At 36.0% G+C, this 24,581-nt stretch overlaps 2 protein-coding genes across 15 annotated transcripts in view; one reads left to right on the top strand and one right to left on the bottom strand.

Moving 5' to 3' along the window:
- The window catches only part of LOC108148619 (poly(U)-binding-splicing factor PUF60-B), a 99,922-nt gene extending 78,137 nt beyond the window's left edge, over nucleotides 1–21,785 (top strand). For all 7 annotated transcript variants that reach the window (XM_041709504.1, XM_017275714.2, XM_017275718.2 and 4 more), the window contains 3 exons: nucleotides 9,402–9,942; nucleotides 14,073–14,779; nucleotides 15,077–21,785. In XM_041709504.1, coding sequence (XP_041565438.1) covers nucleotides 9,402–9,942; nucleotides 14,073–14,779; nucleotides 15,077–15,557 — 1,729 coding nt within the window. In that variant the 3' untranslated portion in view covers nucleotides 15,558–21,785. The remainder of the gene's footprint in view (nucleotides 1–9,401; nucleotides 9,943–14,072; nucleotides 14,780–15,076) is intronic.
- Nucleotides 5,425–24,225, bottom strand: LOC108148620. Of its 8 annotated transcripts, none has more exons than XM_041709510.1 (8): nucleotides 24,109–24,225; nucleotides 24,002–24,041; nucleotides 23,865–23,935; nucleotides 7,518–7,682; nucleotides 7,385–7,463; nucleotides 7,258–7,292; nucleotides 6,908–7,131; nucleotides 6,551–6,855 (listed from the first exon to the last, which is right to left on the bottom strand). In XM_041709510.1, coding segments are annotated over exons 1-6 (420 nt in total). In that variant the 5' UTR covers nucleotides 24,172–24,225; the 3' UTR covers nucleotides 6,551–6,855; nucleotides 6,908–7,131; nucleotides 7,258–7,290. The 8 variants fall into 8 exon arrangements, with proteins under 8 accessions (XP_041565441.1, XP_017131208.2, XP_041565445.1 ...); XM_041709508.1 differs by having other exon boundaries at nucleotides 7,258–7,281; XM_041709506.1 differs by lacking the exon at nucleotides 6,551–6,855 and adding an exon at nucleotides 6,405–6,508 and having other exon boundaries at nucleotides 6,908–7,281.
- Nucleotides 24,226–24,581: the final 356 nt, after the last annotated feature.

Raw genomic sequence — 24,581 nt, 5'->3', positions numbered from 1 at the left:
TGTGTGAGTTTGTGTGTTTGGAACGTTTACCTTTTCATCATATTTGAAGTGCACGAGTGCAAGTGCGTATCCTACTGTCTCTCCCTATATCCTTTTCCCTCTCTCTCTTTCTCTTGCTCTTTCCCCTTCTCTTTCTATTTGTGTGTGTGTCTAGGTGGCAATGCCGGCAAACTTGGTTGGCAATTTTATTTTTAGGTCAACGTAATTTCCGCACTTTTTACAACCAGCTTCCGTTTTTTTCTATTTTTTTTTTTGTAAAGGACTGGTCCCTATTTTGTGTATTGTTGTGGCAATTAATCATTTAAAAGGGTTAATGGTGAGTCCTTTAAAATAGGTTGTTGACCGACATAGGTATCTTTGTTTATAGGTAAAATGTTAGCGTCAACTTTTTGACATGTTTATTCTGGTTTGCAAATGAATTTGTCCTATATTGTATGATAAATCGGATTTTGTAAGGGCTGTAAATTGCTCAAACCACTATTCCAGAGATTAAAAAATTAACATTCCATTACATTATTTTCGTATACAGCTTAATATATATAAATATTTCTTGAAAACCATCAAATAAGATAAGAATAACAAATGTTTATATTTACAAATCAAACAAAAATTTCATATGAATTATAATGTGTAAACCGTCAAAATTAATCCAAAATTTTAATGACGGATTTTTTAGTAAGAAATTATTGTTCAACATTTTTAAAAGATATATGTATAAACTTGTTATATATTTTATTTTCGTAACCTTTCACTTCTAAAATTCAAAATTAAAATTAATCTAACATTTTAGGAATGAAAGTTAGGAATGATAGTTTAGGAATAATAGTTTTTATACTAGGAAACTAGTATTCACTATTTTAAATACATATAAAATATTTGTTTTATTTTTTCAATATCTACAAAGTATCTATGAAATGTGGTATAATTTAGATGAGAAATTCTCTTCGAATTAGGTATTCCAACTCAATGTTTGTATGACAACTGGGACAATTTCGTTTTGAAACGGAAATTTACTTCCGCCGGTGCATTGTGCATAATAAATGCAGCAACAGCAAACCCCCAATCCTTAATCATGTCACAAGGATGCAGAGTACCCCTTTTGCATGTAGAATCAATTTGGCTACCTCAAGCACAGCTAAGCGATGTCAATTTGATGGACACAACAAACGCTTGGCCAATTTCGAAGTATTTAGGCAAAGCACACACACACACATGCACACAGATACACACACACACACACACACACACACACACACTAACGCATACAGCTGCCGAGAAACGCCCAAATCCTTGCTGACAGAAACAAAAACCCAAAATGGCATTGGTAAATGGCAAATAGCAACAGCATGTGCCATTGCAGGCCGGCAAATTTCGAATCTCACTCCCCCTTTTGTGTGGAATAATCCTATAGCTAGGCCATTACCATCGTCATCAAACTGCAGAAACGTGAGATTTGGAGAGAGAGCAACCCTTAGCTCCCATCCTTTTTTTGAAACTGCATTTAAATGCCATTTTTCAGCTGTCCCTGCTGTTCTGCTGCTGTTCTGCTGCTGTTCTGCTGCTGTTCTGCCCTCAATCTTCCCAATTCATCATCTTTCTTTGTCATCTTTGCTGGATTTTTTTTTGTTTAGTTTGGTATTCTTATGCAGGATAATGCGTTGGGATTACATTTAGGGGTTGATGATGATGATATGGTGCAACTTTTCCGGCTTTTCGGGCTGGCAACAACTTTGCGGGCGAAAAAAAACGTCTCTGCATCCCCCTTAATGCTTTTCTTCAGCCCACCGAGGAACTCCCACGAAAAAAGGCGAGAAGAATCAGGGAGTGGTCGTTGTCTCTTTTTTTTGGATTTTCTTTATACTGAACTTTAAAGAAAACTGGGTGGGGAACTGAAGAACAGGCTAATCCCTGGTTTATCCATTCGCTGAACCTACAACTATAATTTTGCTAAACTGATTTTGATTAATTTTCCCAGCATTTGTCTATACAAAATGTGACTTGTCCCTGTGTGTCCTGACGCGCTCTCTATTTTCGCTCTCTCTTTCTTATTGGTTATCTCTGTCCCTTTCACTCTCTATCTTGCTCTCGCTCGCCCTGCAAAATTTGCAGCATCCTGCTTATCCCTTTTTGGCCCGATACACATATACAGCTGTATATATACATGCACGTGCGTTCTGTGTGCATGCGTGTGTGTGTGTGTGTGCGAGTGTCCTGTGTGCCTCTGTGTGTGTGAGCTTTGAATTAAAAATGGAAAATTGATTTTTCCGGTTGCTCATATACACACACAATCGCATCGTATGTGTTTTCCATCAAAGCCGGAAAAGAAAGCTTGCTTTCTAGTGCGTTTTCCTCGGGTTTTCCTCGTTGCTAATGACGCTCAACAATGTTAATGCCCCGACCCAGCAGTAAGCTATAAAATATAGTGTTACAATACTGCTGTGACAGGACAATATCAATGGCAAGCGTCCGATTTCGTAGTGTATACATATATATATATATATATAAATATATCCTTTCGTTATACATTTAATTCCATTTGCAGTAGCATTCACTTAGTACACTAGCTGGGCTCTCTTTTCTATTTTGTTAAGTGGGGGCTATCCAAAAGGGATTTGGGTTAGTGTTTCTGGCCCGCTTTCGAAGTCCGTGCGATCCGTGAGCGGTCCGGGAGAAATGGCACGTACGGATACCCAAAGTTGACTGAAAGGCAGCCCAGGGTAGCGGCCACCATCGTCTCGATTTTCGTCGATTTTCGTCGGCTTTCGTTGAGGGTTGCGCGCGCATTCCAATTGCAAAATACATCTCCCCCGATTTCAGGGGGTTGTTTCGTCCGTCTCTTTCTGCACACAGCACTCTTTCCCTCTCTCTCTCTTTCTTACAGTGGAAGATTTATGTCCCGCCGCCGGTGGAAATGCCTTTTTAACTAGAGCAGATTTTTGCTCGGTGTACGCGGCACGTCGGCGCTTCTTTTTCGGGGGTGGTTAATTTCCAGTCAGCTTCGATGCTTCGCTGCTTCCAGTTCTCAAAAACCGAAAACCGAAAGCCACCCCCCAGTAAATCGCACATATTTGATATATAGACTTTTCCCAGAGCCGACTTTATGCGGCGTTTTCCGTTGGCCCTCTGCACATTGCCCAGTGCAAGTGCTTTTCTTTTTTCTTCCCCTTCGCCATTTGGAAAAATCAAATGTAAAAACAATAAAGTTGCACCATATGCTTTTAGCCCGAAAAGAGTTGCATTTTGTGGCATTTTTCTCAATGAAAATACCGTGCTCTCTTTCGGTTTTAAAACTGAGCTGCTGCTGCTGCTGCTGCTACAATTTTGTGTCTACATAAATTTTGTGCACTTGGGAGGGTGGCCGTTGGGTGGGTGTAAAATGCAGGACAAAAAGGATAAACGACAGGTGATTTGAGAGTGGGAATTTGTTGGAGCAGGCCTCCTTTCATGTTTTTCCCCCTCCGATTGTTATTGTTGTTTCTGGCTACGGATCCGGCAAATTGCATTGCAATTTTTGGACCCGCAGGGCACAACCACTCTTAGATTGAGTTGCTTTCAGATTGCAGTTTGTCATCGGATCGCCGATGCGGATTATAAAGTATTCTGTCCTGACAACCGGCTTTGTACGAGTGAGTCGTTAAAGGACAACTGGGGAATATATTGGTGATTTCAGGTGCTGCATAAAGGCAAAGGTTTTCAGCTTTTATTTGAGATTGATTTTTTTTACAATTCTTAAAAAATTCTTTATATGGAACATCTTATATATTATGCCTATTTTTTTTATTTATTATATGGATTTTCGAGATATATAAGAAAAAGATTTATTATATTTTATCCTTATCAAACAAGTTTTCCTTGCCCCCAAATATATCAAGTCACCTTTAAGTGCTTCATTTAATGTTTAGTATACGCCATCAGTCCGTGGAGGGGAGGCCATAAAAAGTTGGATGATGGCTCGTGACCAAGCACCTTCCCTGCTGTTTATTTGACGCAATTAAAATGCGGTGCGTAGGATGAGAACAGTAGGGGTTTCTAAATGAAGAGGGGGCGACGTTAAGTGCGTCTAATCGAATTACACATCGCGATGACGACTGCTGATGTCATCGTCGTCATCATATTTTTGGGTATTTCCCTCACAACTTACAGTAAATCCTTGTTGGTATTTGTAATACCTTCTCCTTCTTCCATTAAAAGGCTTCTTTAACATTCCATTTTTCTGGGTCAGTAGCCGTAAAATTGACAGACGTCTTTCACACGGCAAAAAATCCTGCAGACGACGACGTCACTTCGTAAAGTTCAACAACCGATGGTGGAAAGCCCGCACAACCACACACGTGCAAAGGAAAACCCCACCCCAAAGTACCCACCCTCAATATCCCACCATCAAAACTTGCTATTCAACATCTTCATAGAATTATTTGGCAATCTATTTAATAAATTTCATATCCTTTGGCATTAAAATCAATAACGCACATAACGCAGCCACGATTTGTTTTTGCTCACACACACATGCGTTCCATTTAGCACATAAAAAAAACATGGTCCCAATTTAAGACTGAAAATTGTCCCAAGCAGCAACCAATTCATTCTTTTTTTTTAGGGAATTTTTCTATTCGTCCGAACTTTGCTACTTTTTGGGTTTGGCGAAAGGCGCAGGCGCCCTGGAAAATGAGTTTGTATTTGAAAAGGAAGGAAGGACTGGCAGGGGATGTCCATACAAAAGGTACAGCAATTTGCTGAGGGCATTATCAAAACATATTCATATTTAAGCGAGTTATTTATTTTGTTTTACTTAGTTACAGCCGGTTGTCGTTGGGCTCCCATCTATATGTCTAATGCCAGAGGGTCTCTTTTAGTGTCCCTACAATTTGTTACATTCAACAACTTTTTTCTCCTTATTTATTATTAATTTGGTTTTTGTTTTTTCGGATTTAAATATTTATGTCAATACAAATTTATATATTCAAACAAAACAATAAAATAAATTTGGTTTTAGATCAGGAAAATACATTATTTTATGCAACTTATAATAAATATTAATAAATTTAAATAATGTAATTAAAATAATTACATTCTATTAGTTAACAGAATTCTGCTAAATTTCTCTAGCACCTAATTTTAAATTTGCTACTTGCCAAAAGAGGGCGCCAGCAATAGGTGTCGCTGCATGTAAAAATGGTGTAAATACAAATGAACCAGTAATTTTTTGAGTAGAAAATTTAAATTCAGAATTTTAATGTGATTTTTTATATACATAATATATAGTTTTTCATGTATAAATTTATAAAAGCATAACACGACTTTCTTGTTGCCAATTTAAGCAGCTGCGCTCTTCAGACTCAGGCGAGATTTTAAACATTTTTCTGTAAAACAATGAAATTAAATTAAATTCGATTTCCGATATGGCATCATATATTGTTTGAGTACTCGTTCATTAGCATAGGGAATCCTTCCTATCGGATTCGAAAACTTAGGGTAAGACTGCAAGATGGTAACCTTATGTTGAGGTTTATGAAGTACATGGTGTCTATAATTATTTGACCACCATCCATCCAGGCGAATTTTACTTCTTTTTTTTGTCATCTTTCTCAACTGTTGGAGACACGGCGTAATCAAACATAAAAATTAGTCCTTTCGTGAATATAACAGATCTTGGTCCCATAATTTTTTCTACAATATGCTTCGTCTTATTTATTTTTAAAGCAATGTTGCCAAGCCCAAAGCTACACCTGTAACAAGTGCATGGCCTACAACTCCTTTAATACTCGGACCTTCACCTTTTTTGTCACCGCCTTCCGAATCTGGAATGCATGAAAAATTGTAATATTCATTATTTATGATTTTGAAAATTATCATCGCCTCCCGTACAAAAAATAGGCTCGGAGACAAAAAACGTGAAGAGGGACCGGTACAATAAAGGACCAATAAAAAAAGACCAAAAAAGAAAAACAATTAATTTAAAAACGAGAAGGAAAGGTTCTGGGAAGCGCTGAAATAAAAATAAGTCATTTGCTAAAGAAATTTGAATTTAACACCAAAATGTTTGATATATTTTCTTGCTCAAAGCTTTAATCAGTTTTCTGACTTATTTTCAATTTCAAAATTAGTCAAATATGATATTATTTATATTTTAGTTATTCTACAACCCCCTTTTCTTAATATATCTCAATTAAATTTAAATTTTAAATTATAACTTACATGAAGGACCATTGACATCGCCTTGCTTGGCCAAAATCAGCCCACGTGGCATTTCATAATATTCGCGGCCACCCCACTGTAGAAAATATTAGATATATATGTAAATATAAAACCGATAAAGGAAAATTGAATCGATATAAGTATTCACCTTACGACTCTTTAGCCTGTACCATGGACCTTGGCGCGTCTCACAATGCTCGAAATGTGCTGAATCCTTGGTGAACCAGACATCGTCTTTGACAAAGGCCAGCCGAATCATGGCACCAACCTTAACAATGCCGCCAACTATCGTTATAAATAAAATAGGAAGCACCTGTGGGAGGAATTCGCATAAATAAGGACTAGCACCCAAATATGTAGAAAGAATTCCGAGATGAATATAAATATGATAAGATCAGTTGATATTTGTACTTTAAAAAACAATGGACTCTTTACGTAGTATTAATATTCATAAATTTTCATTAAGACTTTTATAATTTAGTTTTTAAAGTCTCTGTTAGACAGTTACTTAAAACAGAACACAAACAGCCTTAATAATGAAGTAACACTATATTTTTGTAGTATTATTTTATTCAGGTTATATATATATTTTTATACGATACAAATTTGGTTTTCCGTTGCGCTGAAATGAATTTTTTTGTTTAGCTCACTTCGCTTTTCCTGTGGAACTTTACGTTGTAACTGAATTCGTAAAATTATGTATTATAAAAACCTGTATATTTCGCTTTTGTGGTTTCCTTCCGGTCAGCAATGTTGAATGTTGCTTTGGTATCTAAAACGCTGCAATTGCTATTCATATGGACTGGAGGCCGCGGACCAAGCTCAGTCGATCCGAACCCTCACGAGTCCATACCAAGCAACCGCGAGTGTCTGGCCTCCAAAGCATTCAAACATCAACATAGTTTTTGTTTCCGGATCTTTTTCAATGTTGGGGGGCTAAAATGATCACATTTAGAGTACGCCTCGTTCAAATATTCGCTGCTGAAGCCAAACCGAGTGCGGCTGCAGTCAAGGCAGCATGTCCTGCCACTTGCATACCGGTATATTTTGTATTCTTCTCACCTTTTTTGTCACCGACCTCCGCAACTGGAAATATTCTATTAATTGGTAGAGTTAAAACATATTTTTTTAAATACAAATGTGGATTAGTGGCTGTCAATGTTGCAATTTAAAAGTTTCATTTTCTTACATGAGGGTCCTGCCGTGTCGCCCTGCTTAGCACATATTAAACCTTGCGGAACCTCGCACCTTTGATTGATTCTCCAAAACTGTGGGAAGAGAACGTGTTAAACGGCTTGGGTGGCATTGAAATTTATAATTACCTTGAGATACCGCGCTGGGTAATAAAAGCTATTGCGGGTCTCGAGATTATCGCAGGCTGCCGAATTTTCAGTATAAGAAACATCGTGTCTGGTCAGAGCTATTTTTATCCAGAATGTCACTTCAACGGCGAATGCGACGGCCGTAAACGCTATTATGGGTACAGCCTATGGAATTGAACACAAAATATAGTCTTGCCTAGGATTTAAACGATTTAAATATCCTTGCAGACAACTATATTAAACCGTAATTGCAAAAACCGAAAGCGACTTATTCGAAATCAGTCCCCTATCCGCTTACTTTTAATAGACATATAAATATTTTCAAGCCCTAACCGAAATATATTTTGTTAAATTACTTGCTTTATAAAATATTCAAAATTAAAATATTTTGTTTTTTTTTTTGATTTTTTTGATAATTGCTTATTGTATTTTTGCGGTTAGGGCTTGATATAGTAGTCTGAAAAAATTATATATTTCTAACAGGCAAAAGAAACTCAATTTAAAAGGCTTTTTAAAAGAAAACACTGATTAATCATTAATCCAATTAATGAGCTAATAGAATCACCTTTCTATTGTAAATCATTAAATCATTAAATCTCAACACTTCTCAAGTGGAGGAAAACGTTCTCAACATCAGTTTGCACTCTCTTTTTGTTGACACCTGTTTTTCTCACTCTCCCACGCACTCTCTTTTCGGGAATTTGTATAGACGTACGCAAAGAAAATTATAAAGGGGTTTGATTAAAAGAGCAAACGCGGGTATAATCGAACTAATGAACTTTAATTTATATTAAATTTACTTAATTAGGTAAATTAAAGTAAACTTACATACATAGTTTAAATTCTTATTAAACTTCCCTTGAACTTGGCTTAGATAAAAAAAATTAAACAAAATGATTTCTAATGAAACATTTGGAGCCGAAAGCTGGTTTTTAATAGCTAGAATAGCTTTTTGTTGTTTGGCCACTATTGACTGTTTTGTTGCATTTGATTTTAATGTAACGCTTGCTTTTAAAGTATACATGTGGCACAACCAAGTCGCGAAGTGGAATACCTTTTTTAATTCGGGTATTTCCCTTATTTTATCGGTTACCACTAGTCGATAGTTTTGCAGAGCTACCGCCAGCTGTTATCCGCCGGCGGCTCGGCAACCCTCTTCCCGTGACAGCTCTCTTTTGAATTCCCTTGCGCACGCTGCTTCCGAATCCTGACGTCGACAGCGAAAACGAAAAGCCAACAACACTTCCAATTCAATTTTCAAACTGCGCAGTCGCAACCGAGAGAGCGAACTAAAGTAAAAAAGAGGATAAAATTCAGTGTCGTGTTGTTAGAACATTTCCCTAAACGTTTTGGGCATTTATTTATGGCTTTGGCCCTCAGCATTAATTCGCGAGCTTGTTGAACAACTGAAAAACAAAAAAAAACACTATTCATTGCCATTGGCAACAGCACAAAGTAAAGCCGAAAAAAGGAAGCGTAGTCAAAGCAAGTGGCAAAAAAAAAAACCAAAGCCAAAAGGCAGTCTGAAAAAACCAAGGAAGAAACAAAGTCTATACTTTTTTTTGGGAAACCTTATAACTGGTGAAATACAGGATTTTCTAGGAAAAAAACTCAGAAGAGAAAATCAAGTGGCGAAATACATGATTTTCTAGGAAAGAAAAATTGATTGGCAAAAAAAACCCAAAGGAAAACATAAATTCTTTCAGTTGAAAACCCCATTTGGTTTAAGCCAACTGTTCTTAAAACGGCCTTCAAAATTCAGATAAAGCAGGAAATGCACGCGCTTCAGGAGGGCGCCACGATGCTGCACCACCAGCCACCGCCGCCACCCACTTCTGGCGAGGATCACCTGCTCACCGCTGATAGTTTCTTCTATGCCCGCAGCAATCCCATGGAGAATGCGGCCGCAGCAGCCGCCGCCGCAGCAGCGGGACTCATCGATCCGCATCACAATCGGGACTTGCACCAGGCTTTGGTGGCCTCGATAGCCAACAATGGTGGAGTGGCCACAATTGGCGGTGGATTGACCACAGCGGCGGCGGTCTTGAAAAGTGCCGCCCAGCAGTCCCAGCAGGCGGCACAACAAAGCCAAAATTCAGTGGTGGTATCTTCTGGGCAGGATCAGCCCTCCAATCAGGAGCAGGCCCAACAGGCAGCCCTTGCTCTGCTCAAGGAGAACGTCAATGCCAACGCCGGGGCGGGCCAAAATAATGGTCAACCATCGGCCATGGGGGGTAGCAACAAAAGCGGCTCCTCCGGCAGATCCACACCCAGTTTGAGTGGAGGCAGTGGCTCCGATCCCGCACCAGGAAAACTATTCGTTGGCGGCCTCAGCTGGCAAACATCATCCGATAAACTCAAGGAATACTTTAACATGTTCGGCACTGTGACCGATGTGCTCATCATGAAGGACCCCGTAACCCAGGTAAGCCGAAATATCCTCTATTTCCATTATTATATCTACTCCGTTTGTGATCTGTGTACCTCCATAATCCCCCTGCGTTTTTCGGGTTTACAGCTACTACCATTGATCTATCGGTCCCTACTCTTTGTGATTTACCTTTTGCACAGCTGCAAAACTGCAGGTTTTGTCGCCCTCTTTGCATCCTCTTTATTTTTTCCTTCCAGCGGAGGTTTAGAATTACAGTTCTTTCGGCATTACGTGCCAAAAACAAAAGAAACAGCGTACGAAAATGGAGGAGGAAGGGAGGACCACCAAACCCAAATTTAAATAAATCAGGTTTAGGTTTTATATGTAGATCAGCTTGTCTCGGGGTTGATCCACTCGAAATGGTTTATTGAGACAGGAACTTAAGAACCAATTTCCTTGTCATAATTTGTATGCAGGGTGTATCGATTTTCTTATATAAATGCTGGCCACCATTTCCCGAGAATTTTAAGGCCCACCTTTCACTTAAAAAAAAACAAGGAATTTGTTTAATTTATCAGAGTTCTATTTTTTGGTATAACTTTTTAAACACTTTCTTTGGCTTAAAGTAAAAACGCGTTTTCTTTTACTAAAGATTCATATAGTACTTATGTATTTATATTCGATTAAATGCAAACATGTTTCCTGGAAATATAAAAAACAGCTGACAAACTCTTTGGGCATGAACGATATCTTGCAGTAGGTGGTTTCCCCCGAAAAACAAAATTTATTGCAAAGGAAATTGGCTTTTTAAAATATTTAATACTTTGATAACGTATTTTATTTTGTTTAGGGCAGAAAGATTTTTATTTATTTGATTTAAATGCATAGAAATGCATTCCCTAATTACTTTTTTGAATACTTTGTTTCTAAAAAACATCAAAGGCATGCTGACAAATGATGAGTACATCATGTGTACCGAAAAACAAGAGTTATTGCCACGGAAATTGACTTTTTGAAATGCTTAATGTTTTGGGCAATTTGTCCGCTTGATAAGCGGACATTTCCCACACATCCTGTTGGATTGCATTAGTTGGAACATACACATGTATGTATGTATTTCGATTCGATTATATACAAAGTGAGGCTCCCCAACGAAAAGAAGCGCGCGCGCGCTGCTTTCGGGCCATAAAACATCAGCAGCAGCTGCCGCATTGTTCCGAGTCCTGTTCCTGCGGCGCAGCTGTTCCTGCGACCTCCGCAACTAGGGTTCGTTGTAGATAGATTCGGCACAGGACAAATTCTATACGCAGTAGTATACGTACACACCTGGGGTTGTTTCCGAGCCAATTGCGCAATTACGGAATGAGTCGGACTGAACTGCCACGACTGCATGATAGGGCAGTTTTATTATTTGCCGCGATCGACTAACGGGGTTGTCCTGTCCCCTCAACATATACACACGCAAAACACCTTTTGTTCCTTTTTCCCCCCCCTTAACCCAAAAAAAAAGAGTATACAAAAAACAAGAAACAAACAAAAGAATGAAGAAAAACAACAGAAGCGAGAAGAAAACTGGTTTACCAACTGTCTTCAGACCTTTGGATCGCTTATAAAGACGATCCTTGCGATAAGCTGGGGGAGCACTGTAGTCCATAAGAACCTAAGAACAGTCAATTATATAGCTAGTCATATGATGTAGTAAACTAAATGTACGAACTACTAAACATAACATAATTTTAATAAACATAAAACCACAACCTAAAGTGACGAATCTCGAGTCAAGGACAAGGCCGGAAGCCAATAATGGAACCAATGCGAATACCTGGCCCAGGTAACCACGACGCCAGCAACCACAACGCCAGCAAAGGATGACGAGCCAGCAACGAAGGCTTAGGTACTTTTTATACAAAAAACAAAAATTCCACAAAAAAAACAAAAAAAAAATCGCCAAGTACTTTAACTATTGTATAAAAATGACGTTTAGCGTACTTGAATTACTAAAAAAAAAAACTGGCGCATCGTAACTCTCGTATTTTGTATAACTCTGAGCAATAATAATAACTGCATAATTGTACTCGTATCTCTCCGTACTCGTACTCCGCATTGTGTACTTGGTTTATCTTAGCGTTTCTCACCCAACAAAACAAACAAATAAAAACAGTTTTAAACAATAAAAAAAAATTCCAAGCATTGATTTTAAGCAAGCCTCAAAGCAAAACAAACTAACGAGTATGTCTTTCATATTTTACACCACTTTGAAACTATAGTTAAGAGGCGTGCTTTACCCAAATAATACTTTCCCACTTTAGCGTAAGATGGAACTGAAAATCGTCCTGGCAACTGTTGAACTATTCATTGTGTAACATAATAAGAACCTTAGTTTAGCATAATTTACCCTATACATACAAATTTATAACCATATTACAAGATCCCGTAAACGCTAGACCATTTTATAAATAACCATTATGCAACATTCTGTTTGTGTGTGTTTAGTTAATGCTTTTTAATTTTCTTTGGCATATCGAATAATTTAAATTAACCAAACCAATAAGTACCTCATATGTATTTTTAGTTGTGTAGTTCGAATATATATCGAGCAAATAATTTTTAAGTTGTGTTGCGTTGTTCAATTTTTTTTATCTTGGGACCCATATTAATTTGAAGAAATCCACTATGCTTAGTAAATAGAACCCCAAATTCGGCATAATTTCGTCAATCTAAACTCATAGGATAAACCCTAGGTCCTGTGTTTGTGAGTAGATAGATCTGTTTCCCACCAGTCCCCGCAAATAAATGAAGCTCGTCCTTTAAAGAATTATTTTACCTGAGGGTTAATTAATACACTAGAAATTATATATTTTACTCTTTAGGTAGGTAGTTTCATAGTTTCTCTCTATTTCTCTCTGGAATTATGTATGATAAATTGTATTGAGCCCTTTGACTCTAATTTGCCCTAGGCTTAAGAAAAAATGTATTCCCCATTATTGTAAAATACGTAAATGGTACTAGAAATAATACTTAGACTAAGCAACAAATATCACACATTCTAAACACATTCTTTGTAAAAATATTAAGTAATTATTAAGCAAATCTAACCGGCGACAACAAATTGTATGGCAAAACGGGTTTAACTTCACTTGAAAAGAAAAAACAAAGTGCTTCAGATCATTTTTAGAACACATATCTAGAACATTCCCACCTTTTCTTATATACCTGTCTACAAAACTGTGCGTTTTAGAACTATTCGACAATTTAATAGTATTTTATAGTAAAAGTCACGAAAGAAATGTAAAAATTGCGTAATACGAGTATAATGACAACTAATTGACCATGTAGATTTATTTTTAAATTTTGTATCATTGTCTTATAGCTCTAAAAAGCACTTTACGTTCCTTTCTATATATATTAAAGCCTTAATATCACGTACACCATATGTAATTGCCACATACATTTGTATCCTTGTGTTGAGTTCGCATTCAGAGCAAACTGATCGAAAGTTTTTGGTACCCTCCAGTTTTCGTGTATATATCTATGCCTCCAGTATCTGCATATATTTGGGGTCTAGAGGGGTGCCGCATCAGTATGAAGAAAACACGTTGAATGCATATATTTCGTAATCTTTCTATGATATATGTATGTTTCAGTTTAGCAAATGACCATATAACAATCGATCTACTTGCGTATAAATATTGGTATTCTGTTAACAAAGCAAAAGTATACTTAGAAGAATTTTAGTTTTTAGTTGAAACATATTTTGTGTTCTTTGGATTTAAATTAAAACTTGTTTGTGTTTACTCCGCAATATAAAAAAAGGAAAAACAATGCATATTTGATGAGCAAAAAGCGTAAGAAGGCCACGCCCAATTCAGTCGATAAATGCCATCTACATACATGCATATAAACTGTATCCGTATCTGTGTTTACATATATCAATATATATATATATATAATTTTTATATACTTGTGGAAGATTGAGTTCCGATCGACATGATTGATTCTTACTTTGTTGGACTTTTGCTAACGTTCCGTAGGACATTTTACGATTATTAATCCTAGTATTATAACTACAATATTTGCAACTTAGACTTAGCCGCCTTTCTAACCGTAATTTAAAGTTCATCTCTTTTCCCAACTAATGTATTCGTGCTTATTTGTTTTTCTTTCCCACAACTGAACACTTACAGCGCAGTCGCGGTTTTGGTTTCATCACATTCCAAGAACCCTGCACCGTGGAGAAGGTCCTCAAGGTGCCCATCCACACACTCGATGGCAAGAAGATCGATCCCAAGCATGCCACGCCAAAGAACCGACCTCGCCAGGCCAACAAGACCAAGAAGATCTTCGTGGGCGGCGTCTCGCAGGACACCTCCGCCGAGGAGGTCAAGGCCTACTTCAGCCAATTTGGACCCGTGGAGGAGACGGTGATGCTGATGGACCAGCAAACGAAGCGCCATCGTGGTTTCGGGTTCGTCACCTTCGAGAACGAGGATGTCGTTGATCGAGTCTGCGAGATCCACTTTCACACCATCAAGAACAAGAAGGTGGAGTGCAAGAAGGCCCAGCCCAAGGAGGCAGTCACCCCGGCTGCCCAGCTCCTCCAGAAGCGTATTATGCTGGGCACCCTGGGCGTACAGTTGCCCACCGCTCCGGGTCAGCTGATTGGAGCCCGTGGCGCTGGCGTGGCCACCATGAACCCGCTGGCCATGCTGCAGAATCCCACACAGCTGCTGCAATCCCCGGCAGCCGCCGCCGCCGCAGCCCAGCAGGCCGCCCTCATATCACAGAACCCGTTTCAAGTACAAAACGCCGCCGCGGCCGCCTCGATGGCCAATCAGGCGGGCTTCGGCAAGCTGCTGACCACATATCCGCAAACAGCGCTGCATAGCGTGAGGTGAGTAGATAAGACAGTAGAACCTAACACGAGTATACTCGAAGAGCCGAGCCTTCTTCAACTCGCTCCTGACCAAAACAGCTCGAGCAATACAACAAGAATTTTCGATTAAAAAGCTCAGCTCCCTAGCTTTTTAAAAGGCTCATTGAAATCAAAAGTTTGTGAATTCATAGACTCGACTTAACAAGTTTTGTTGCTGTGAGCTACTCGAGCTGAGCTGTTCCTGATTTCCAAGGGCTCTAATAGATAGTTTCCTTTTAAGAACCCAACTAATCTCTGGCTATCCCCCTCATATAGGTATGCTCCCTATTCGATCCCTGCCAGCGCCGCCACTGCCAATGCCGCCTTGATGCAGGCCCATCAGGCGCAGAGCGTGGCCGCCGCTGCCCATCATCATCAGCAGCAGCAACAGCAGCAACACCACCACCAGCAGCAGCAGACCCACAACGCCCATGTGGCCGCCGCCCAGCAGCAGCAGCAGAATCACCACAACGCCGTCTCGAATTCCGCTTCGCAGGCGCACTCGGCGGCAGCGGCTGCCGCTTTGGCGGCCAATGCGGCGAATGGAGCAGCTGGAGCCGGAGCCCACAGCTTGGCCGCTGCCGCCCAGCAGGCGGGACTGATGGCCGGCAATCCGCTGAATGCCGCTGCTGCCGCCGCCGCCGCTGCTGCCAATCCGGCGGCAGCCTACTCCAACTATGCACTGGCCAATGTGGACATGTCCAGTTTCCAGGGCGTCGACTGGAGCACCATGTACGGCATGGGCATGTATGTCTAAGACGCGCGGGTTATGTTTGGTAATTTTTGAATGAACACACACACTCATCAACCATACACACCACCCTTAGTTGTAGCACCATACAAAATCCAAATGGCCCTCACATCCATTAATATTCATAGAACAACCACACAGAAACAGAAACACCCACTCTCATTCGAAGTTGGTTTTCCTTTGAGTTTGGCTTAGTTAGTTGTCCGAAACACGAAAGGCAAATTAAGTATTATATTTAAGGAGCCCTCGGGCGAGTTCAATAAATACTAAATAACATATAAATATAACAAATCATAAGCAATATAAGCAACAAACAAACAAAACAAAAAAAGGAAGCAAAGCAAAGCGAAATCAAGGAAAAACAAAATTCAAAACCAAAAAGCAAAAATTACGGAGCGATATAGAAGCAAAAGAAGGAAAACACATTAAAAAACCACCGATTGTGATTGCGTTTAAATGTAGCCGTTAATATATAATTTTTAGTGCATAAAATAAAACCATTAAACCTAAAACTAAATTAAAATAAACATAATCATAAATAAAAAACAACAAGTAAATATAAATACATATTTATAAAAAGCAAGAGCAAGAAATGAATCTTATAAGTTAACCAATTAAGGCGCTCACTAATTGAAAATCGAAGAGTTCTTTTCATTTTTTTTCGGAGCCCTAAAAATCTCAACTGAAACGAAAGAGAAACCCCTGCAAGGGCAGTATTAATTAACTGAATGAAACTGCAAAAGAAAACAATTTGCTCAAGACAAAGAGAGTATTTGATTAATGTTTAAACCAAGCTAACGCAACTAAAGCGAAGAATCCCTAAACGAAACTATTATTTTAGAAGTTTAGTTGAGTTCGAATTTAATTCACCCAGCATAGTTTACAACAACCTAATTTAACCAAACACCAACGGACATCACCAACTCAACTCTCTTACACAAATCTCCCTACCATCCTCCTTTCTTCTATCTTTCTAACTCTGTTCTTTGTACTTAATAATACTATATAATAATACAAAAACCACAACGAACAAACCAAATTTTTGTTGTGTTCTGTATGTGCGACTCTTATTTGATTTAGTTTTAGCACTAGTTTAGTCTCCACTCAATCTCAACCATTTGTAGCAAGTAAATTAATAACATTTGTTGAACATTTTGGCATATGCATATTATTATTGTTATTATACTATATAAACTATAGTTTTGACAGCCAAGACTATCGGTTTCTTTTTAAGTTCTTAAGAAATTCAAATGAAAAAAAGTCCTTAGGGCACTACTAATCCTTAGATTATCCATCCTCTTTCCAATTCGTATTTCATTTCCATAACCATAAAAATAAAAACTCATGAACCAGGTAACATTACTGTACTGTAGATTATTGTTTAAAATGGCACAATCTTAGTTTTTAATATTATTTTGTAATTACCCTTATCTGTAGCATTTGCATTTTATTTTGCATTCGACAAATACTTCACCCATTGAAACCAAGAAACAAATTTGAAATAAGAAGAAACCGGGTAAAAATACTTCCTGGATAGTTATGTATTTGTCTCATTTGATTCGCTTGCATGTTTGAAGTTTAATTTTAATTACTAGTTATCATTTGGAAAGTAATTTTTTGCGTATGTAAATATTTAGTTTATATACATTACACACATATACACATTATATGGAAAGCAATGAAAAATTTGAAGTAATTTTTGTGTTTAATAAAAACCAACGAACAAAACAAAAAACAACTTTTGCTATGAGTTGAGCAAACATTTGTGTTTTCTTATGATTTGATTTGATTAATTTGAATGTAAATATTTGATGACATACTGTATGATTTGATTTGATTTGATTTGATGTACCTCGTAAAACACACTCTTGTATCTGTTGTTGTGCTGTGCTGTCTTTCTCTCTATTTTTCACCCATGTGTAGACTTTATTACATTTTGATGCATTTGCCAGTACCAAAAAGATAACGATTGTGCGATTGTGGAGAATTGTTTTTAATTCCTGTAGATTTTCGCCTCGAGGGGTGAGTATGATGTATTATCGATTTCGTATACCAAAGATTTTGCATATTAACCAAATTTATTTTCACATTTGCTGGGTTGAACTCGAGTCTCGAAAACCATCTCCATATACATGCAGAAACTCATTTATTTATTTATTTATTGTTTATGTTAAGACTCTAACACATTCCACACATGCTATGGTGCCATTTACTTATCAATATTAATATTTATAATTTTTTAAACTCCTCTGCCAGATCTCGATCTCAAAACAATTGCTTTTAGCTTAAGATTGATTTTTCCCTGCCAGTCCAAGAAAAAAATACGATAAATTCCTTTTGATTCCGTACACACTCATTTTGTTCTATTGACATAGTTTATAAAAAGCAAACCAAATAAAAAAATGTATATTTAAATACTGCATTTTCCATTTTTTATATTTTAGCCGATAACGCAAGAAGTCAAAAAATGCTCTCATAGTTGCCTTTGTTTATTGTAACACTTTGAGAACATATTATAATTTATGGTTATTTTTCCGTATGCTTTAAAAATTATTCAGAGCGACAAAATAGTCGTCTTAGAATTACTTAGTTATTTGTTCTTGTAACAGTTGCAACAGTCTTAATTCGATATGAAACCATATACCTTTTAAATCTAATGAAATGTTTTGTTTTCCATTCTCGTACCAAAGATATATACCCAAAGTAGAAGCTTGCTAATTTTGATATATAGTAACCAGATCGAACATATTTATATAGCGCCCTCTCTATAAATATATACATATACATATATCTATTTTTTAATTGCCAATATTAATAGTTGAATTGATCAATAGGCTGGTTGATATGTAATTAGGTATCCTTTCTTAAATCGAAAGATGTTAACTTTAAAAAGTTTCTCAATTTGTTTTAAAAGATTATCGACAACGAAAAATTCTATTACTTATCAGCCAGCCCCCAAAACATCTTATTTCGTGTCGTATAGAGTCGTCGTCAAGAGTTTTTTTATTCTGTGCAAATCTACATAGTTCATTTTAAATCATTATTTACCGGGCCAAATACTATATAAAGAACTTGCTGTAATATAATTCCAACATTACACACTGCGAATTGGACTTTTTATTTCGTTGTACTCGTAGGATTACCAACTTATTGACATACAACATATTTAGATAAACATAGTTATTTACTCCTATATAATAGATACATATATACACACATTTATGAAACCAAACGCATGACGAAACATGTACAGTAGTCAATTGAGTAACATCCTTTATATGTACAACGGCAATCTCCCAGATAGTACAGAAAGAACCCCATATCATCTTTCAAAGTTCTTTCCCCAGCCGAGATCCCAAAAGTCCCCCATTAATTAGCAAGGCATTAGCATTAACAACTTACTATATACCTACATCATACACACATACATCATATGACAATAAGATCAACTGTGTTTCAGCATTCAAGTGTCAGTATTCGTAAACCAAATTACCTATCAAACTGAGCAAAGTACTTATACTATAAAATCTGATCAATAAGAAAACCAATCTGATTTGGAATTCGGGTTGGGATTGGGATTGGAAAGCGGTTTTAGAAATTTAAATAGTTGGTTTAGAAAGAGCCTTGAAATATATGTTCTCCCGAGCAACTCAAGTGGCGTAAACTTTATAGATATTTACATGCATATATACAGATAGATACAGATACATATATATACATACATACGATGATATTTAGCAAGACCGTGATATATTCAATTAGTAAAACCAAAACAAAAAATTATATATTATATGTATATATCAATTATATATTGAGGCGTCTCTCAAAATGTGTCAAATTTCATACTAAGAGTAGAATTTTTGGTATACCCAGTAAAAAACCAGGGAAGAAAAGAAAGGAAAACATTTCATCAACTGTTGTTGTGAAGGTTAAAAAACCACGCATATCACTTTGATGGTGTCAAAACCAGGAGTCTTTGAAATTTACCCAAGAAAACTAAATCAAAAGATAAACTGAACTTGTGTATAAAGAGGTTTGCTGAAGAATACCCTTCTGGAAATCTTCATAAATATTTACCAAAAACGTGAAAACAGCGCAGACATAAAGTTTTCATTTTGGATATGGTTTAAGATGATTTCAGTGACTAATGAGGACCAAATTTTTAGCAAAATTCACAAATCAGGTTACTAGATCCTAAAGCAAATAAAAGTGAAACCCCAACTAAACTAGTTTAATTAGAACCTTTTTTATTTGATGACCTGGCATTTTTTGGCTTCTTGCTTATTGTTTGGCGTTTTTATAATTTACTTTCAAATCAAGCGCTATGAAACACACACCAACCAACACACTCTCAACAAGCTAGTCAATTGATGTGCATAGGCACAAACTAATTCTTTGAAAAACAAATGCAGAAAGTGGTAAGTAACAATAAATGTATAAGATAAAATGAAAACCAAAAAATCGAACCTATACAATAAAATTTAAAAGCAATTATTTCCCTCGACTAATCCTGGGTAATATAAAAAACCAAAACACAAAACATATAAATCACATTAAAAATGCTCCAAGAAACCTTTAATTTATCGTATTGAGAATTAGGTTATAAGCTTAAAATTAAGACCAAGTGTTAAATAATTTTGAAGCAATGCGTACAAGGTATTCAAGAGATACTTTGACAAACAAGCTATATATTTATCGATTGCTAAAATTATATTTAAATGCATAATGTACTACTAAGAATGAAGGGAAAGGCTACTTTTGCTCATTTCAAATGCTTAACAAAATGCTAAAATCAAAGACACAACAAGTCGTATTCAAACCTAATTTAAGTGTTAAGCAGGAAAAATTCAAATATACTACAAAAAAATTCATAAAAACAAAACAAACATGATATATATATTAAAAAAAAGGAACATGTTTTCTTATATAGCAAGGAAGGAGATAATTACTTTTACTGGCTCGTAACATATCAATTATACTGAGCTATATTTTGAAAGGGAAAGCAAATTGAATCGAACGGATTCAACACCAAGTTCAATTGATACAACAGAGGATTTTTTATTAAAGCTAAAGAAGAGAAAAATCATGAATAAATACCGAGGTGAGTAAAATTTTAGCAGAAAGCCCTTGCTAAGACTTTCCTAAACGAAAAACATAACTTAGACTCGTCTTCCAGCAACTAATTGACATGAAAAAAGGTCTTACACCAACAGTGACAACGGGAGAAATGAAATTTAGGGAAAATAAAATTCAGTTATATTTTATCGAAAACCCCCGATGATTTCGAAACAAACAAATTCAATGGGGCATACCGAGCTCAGCTTTTGGCTATACTTGTTACACGTAATCGTAATCAATCAGTACAATTTTTGCAACGAGGAATTTTAAACGAAAACAACCTTTTAAAGAGTAAACGGCACCGAGCCTTGTTTTGGATTTGGATTTCAGGTTCTCCCGCTAATATTATGATTGTGGTATAATAACAAAAATCGCTTTGGCCTGTTACTAACAAAAACGTAAGCACAGACGTACTACCTGTTGTAAATTTGTTTCTCCAACGATTGGGATGAGGGTCAAGCAAAGATAAAAAACAAACTATATAATCGATAAGCAAGTGCATTATATTGAACGATTTGGTAAACAATTTGAAGGCTAGCCATAAGTTTTCACATATATATATATACATATATATATATAAATATAAATAAAAAATTATATAACTTTTAGGCCATAAGCAAACCAGTAAGAAAACCCCTTTGAATTGAGTTTGGCTTGGGCTGAGAATCGTATCCATAGATCAGAAAGTATCAAGTTCTATTATAACAGCCAACCTTATATACATTTGTTTACGAAATGGTTATTATTTTATTAGCTTATAAAACGAGAAACAGATATATTATATACAACACCCTGTATCTTGTAACTGTAACTTGTAATTGCTGTCGCTCTATTTCTCGCTCTATACTTGTAGCGATGTTTAGACACCCAGTATATATATATACTGAAACACAATATATAATTCTTTCGATATATACAAAGGACATGTAAAACGGTATTTACTCTTTTTAGCCCAAAAACCCAAAATTCCAAACCATGAAAAATTAAAGAAATTGCTGACAAAAATAAAATGTAAACCCTTTATGTAATTTTCCTATTGAAAATCTTCGTGGAATAAACCCTTTTTGAATTGAATTGAAATGAATAAACGAAATGTGAAAGAAAATTTTACAAATAGAACCTTTGTATTTGATTTCAAATAAATGGAATACGAGTAAAAAAATAACATCTGGAAAAGTATGTTTGTAATTTGAAAGTAGCTTGCACGAAATAATTTTTTCCTGTATAATGCACAAAAAACTGAAGTGTCTGTATAACATATTGTATTATTAATGTTTAGAGTAAGATTAGCTGTAACCAAAAATATATATACTCGTACTTAGTTCATAGTTGAATTAGAAACCACCGTCATATTAGACTTTGTAAAATGTACTCGTATAACGTACTCGCCGTTTCAAACTTGATACCACGTAACCGTAATCGTAAAAGTAATTGTAAATTGACTCATTTAGTAATATTGATATTGGTTATAAAAAACTCACTTTATTATCAGTAGCCTCTGAACTATTATTTTTAATTGTTTATTTTATAGCCGGTGCTCAGTGTATATTTTTGGATAAAGATATATATAAATATTATTTAATTTGTTAAAAAAATTTACCAAAATACTTCCAATTATACCTGAGACATTTTATTAAGATTACTTATTCAATTTTGAAACTGCTTAACTAAAATTTAATTTAGTTTAGACTTTTCCATTGAAACATTTGAGTGCCGGACAGTAATTTGTCGGTCTTTCCGACTAGAGATTTTGTTTTTGTAACGATTTGACATACAAAGATCACAACCTTTTTTTATTTGGTTCTAGTGTATGATACTCATGCTTTTAGTGCAGTAATTGCAGCATTTTTATATCCATTATTCTGATTTGTACATAAATTAATGGGTGGTATCCAATTCTACTTTTCAATATATATTTTTATTGCTTTATCTTAAGCTTAAACACACAGAAGGCAATGCATGGTTTATGATATACAAGAAATATCTTAACTAAGAGAAATGATCAGCAAGCAAAAAGCAAAGAAAGCTAAGCTGTATTTAAGTAAATACATATGCGACAATACCCTTTTTGTGTGAACTTAAAGTTTATTAGAGATTAAATAATATGATTCAACAATTAACAGTCAGATATGATAGGTAATTTAGACGGAAAACTTATAAGCAATATATATACATGCATATATAACTTTGATACCGATGTGTTAATGTTGAGGAAAACTCAAGTAATAGATACATATAAATATATATTTGTATTATAAAGAAGTGCTACCGGATGCACGATCTTGAGCATTAAAATGACGACCCAAGAAGCTAACATTAGACCCTAAGCGCCGAATTGAAATATGAACCAATTTATTGATACTCTGAAACACACTGTGTTGTTGTGTTGGCCGTTATAAGATTAAAAAACATATATACGGTTAATATCTCAAGCAAAATTAAATGTTTTACGTTGCGTTTGTGCAATACAAAATTATATACCAAAATCAGCGACAAAAATTGTCAGATTTCGAGAAGTTCTCGAAATGCTTTTTCCAAAGTTGGTTGCTCTTAGCTTCTTATGCAGTATAAATACTATATTATTGAAACTTATATATTATACAAAGTATTTATAGATAACTTATAGATTTGATTAGAGCGTAGTACATACATGCACACTCATTCACACAGAAAGACAGACATCAGTTGGTATTGTGTAATCTTGAATTTGCGTAAAAATTTGCTGTTTGACCCACACGAAACTCAAACCAAACTCATCTTAAATGTTGCAGCGTATTAATATAATTAATTATATATATAATATAAACATATATACCACAATAAATGTTTCACATAAAATAATTTGCTCTGTAGTTTCAACAAACTTAATTTCTCTGCATTTTACCACAACCTACTACACAGACATTATGATTTTGTATTAATGAATCTTGCGCGTAGCTAGTCTGGTAAAATTGTCCTTTCGTTCGTTTTCTCTTATTTGTAACAAATACACAAATATTAATTCATTTTAAATTTGGCACTTATTAACTAATAACGGAATCTTCTATAGACCTAGATAGTATATTAACACCTCTTTCCACAATTTTAAAATAGTTTAGATAAATAACAAACAATAAACTCTTTTGTTATTGCTTATATGTGGTAAGTATTGGCTAGTGGCTTTCAGGTATAATTTCAGGTACTTTAGACACTTACCCCCCAATGGTGCATTATGGCTTTTTTGGAGAACACACAAGGATCATCATCTAAAAACGGTACGAGGTTTTCTGCAAAGGAAATGGAATTTTAGATCGCCGCGTCCTTAATTGGATGCTCTTAATTTCGCTACATACTTCGAAGCAGTAAAGTTCGCTTTGGCGGTGGTGGCTGTAACTACAAATAGGGGTAGAATGTATTAATATGGACTTGAACAGGCTCTTCTTTCTTAAATATAGTTTACCTTTGACACGAGTAGTAGAGGAGCACGTTTGCGGAAGGCAACAGTCGTAAGGCGAAGCGCCATTTTATAAAGTCCGCAAACCCAATATATTAACTTTGGAATTTAGTTTACAAATTTTTGAACAGCTTTGCCGAATTGGGATCTGAGTTCCAATACACATGAAATTTTGTTGAAGACTAATATTTTTCACTTGGATATTTTTGACGTAGTTTTCTTTCGTGTTGCCTAAAGTTAAATGAATACTATATTATCATATAGTTAGCTTAACCTTAGTCATTGAATTATAAACACAAAGTATTTTTTTCCTAATAAATGTATCTTCTATTATTTTGTTTTTTGACTTATTGGTCGCCAGCTGAATTAAACAGTCTATCCTTTAGCTGTGTCTTATTTTGACCAAGTAACAGAACAAAATAAGTGCTGAAAAATGTAAATTCGCAACTGTTCATAACAGGAAGTCATTTCTTTTGGCA

The sequence above is a fragment of the Drosophila elegans genome, unplaced genomic scaffold (assembly GCF_018152505.1).
Source record: "Drosophila elegans isolate 14027-0461.03 unplaced genomic scaffold, ASM1815250v1 contig_476, whole genome shotgun sequence".
Lineage (NCBI taxonomy): Eukaryota > Metazoa > Arthropoda > Insecta > Diptera > Drosophilidae > Drosophila > Drosophila elegans.
This window is presented reverse-complemented; position numbering and strand designations above follow the sequence as displayed.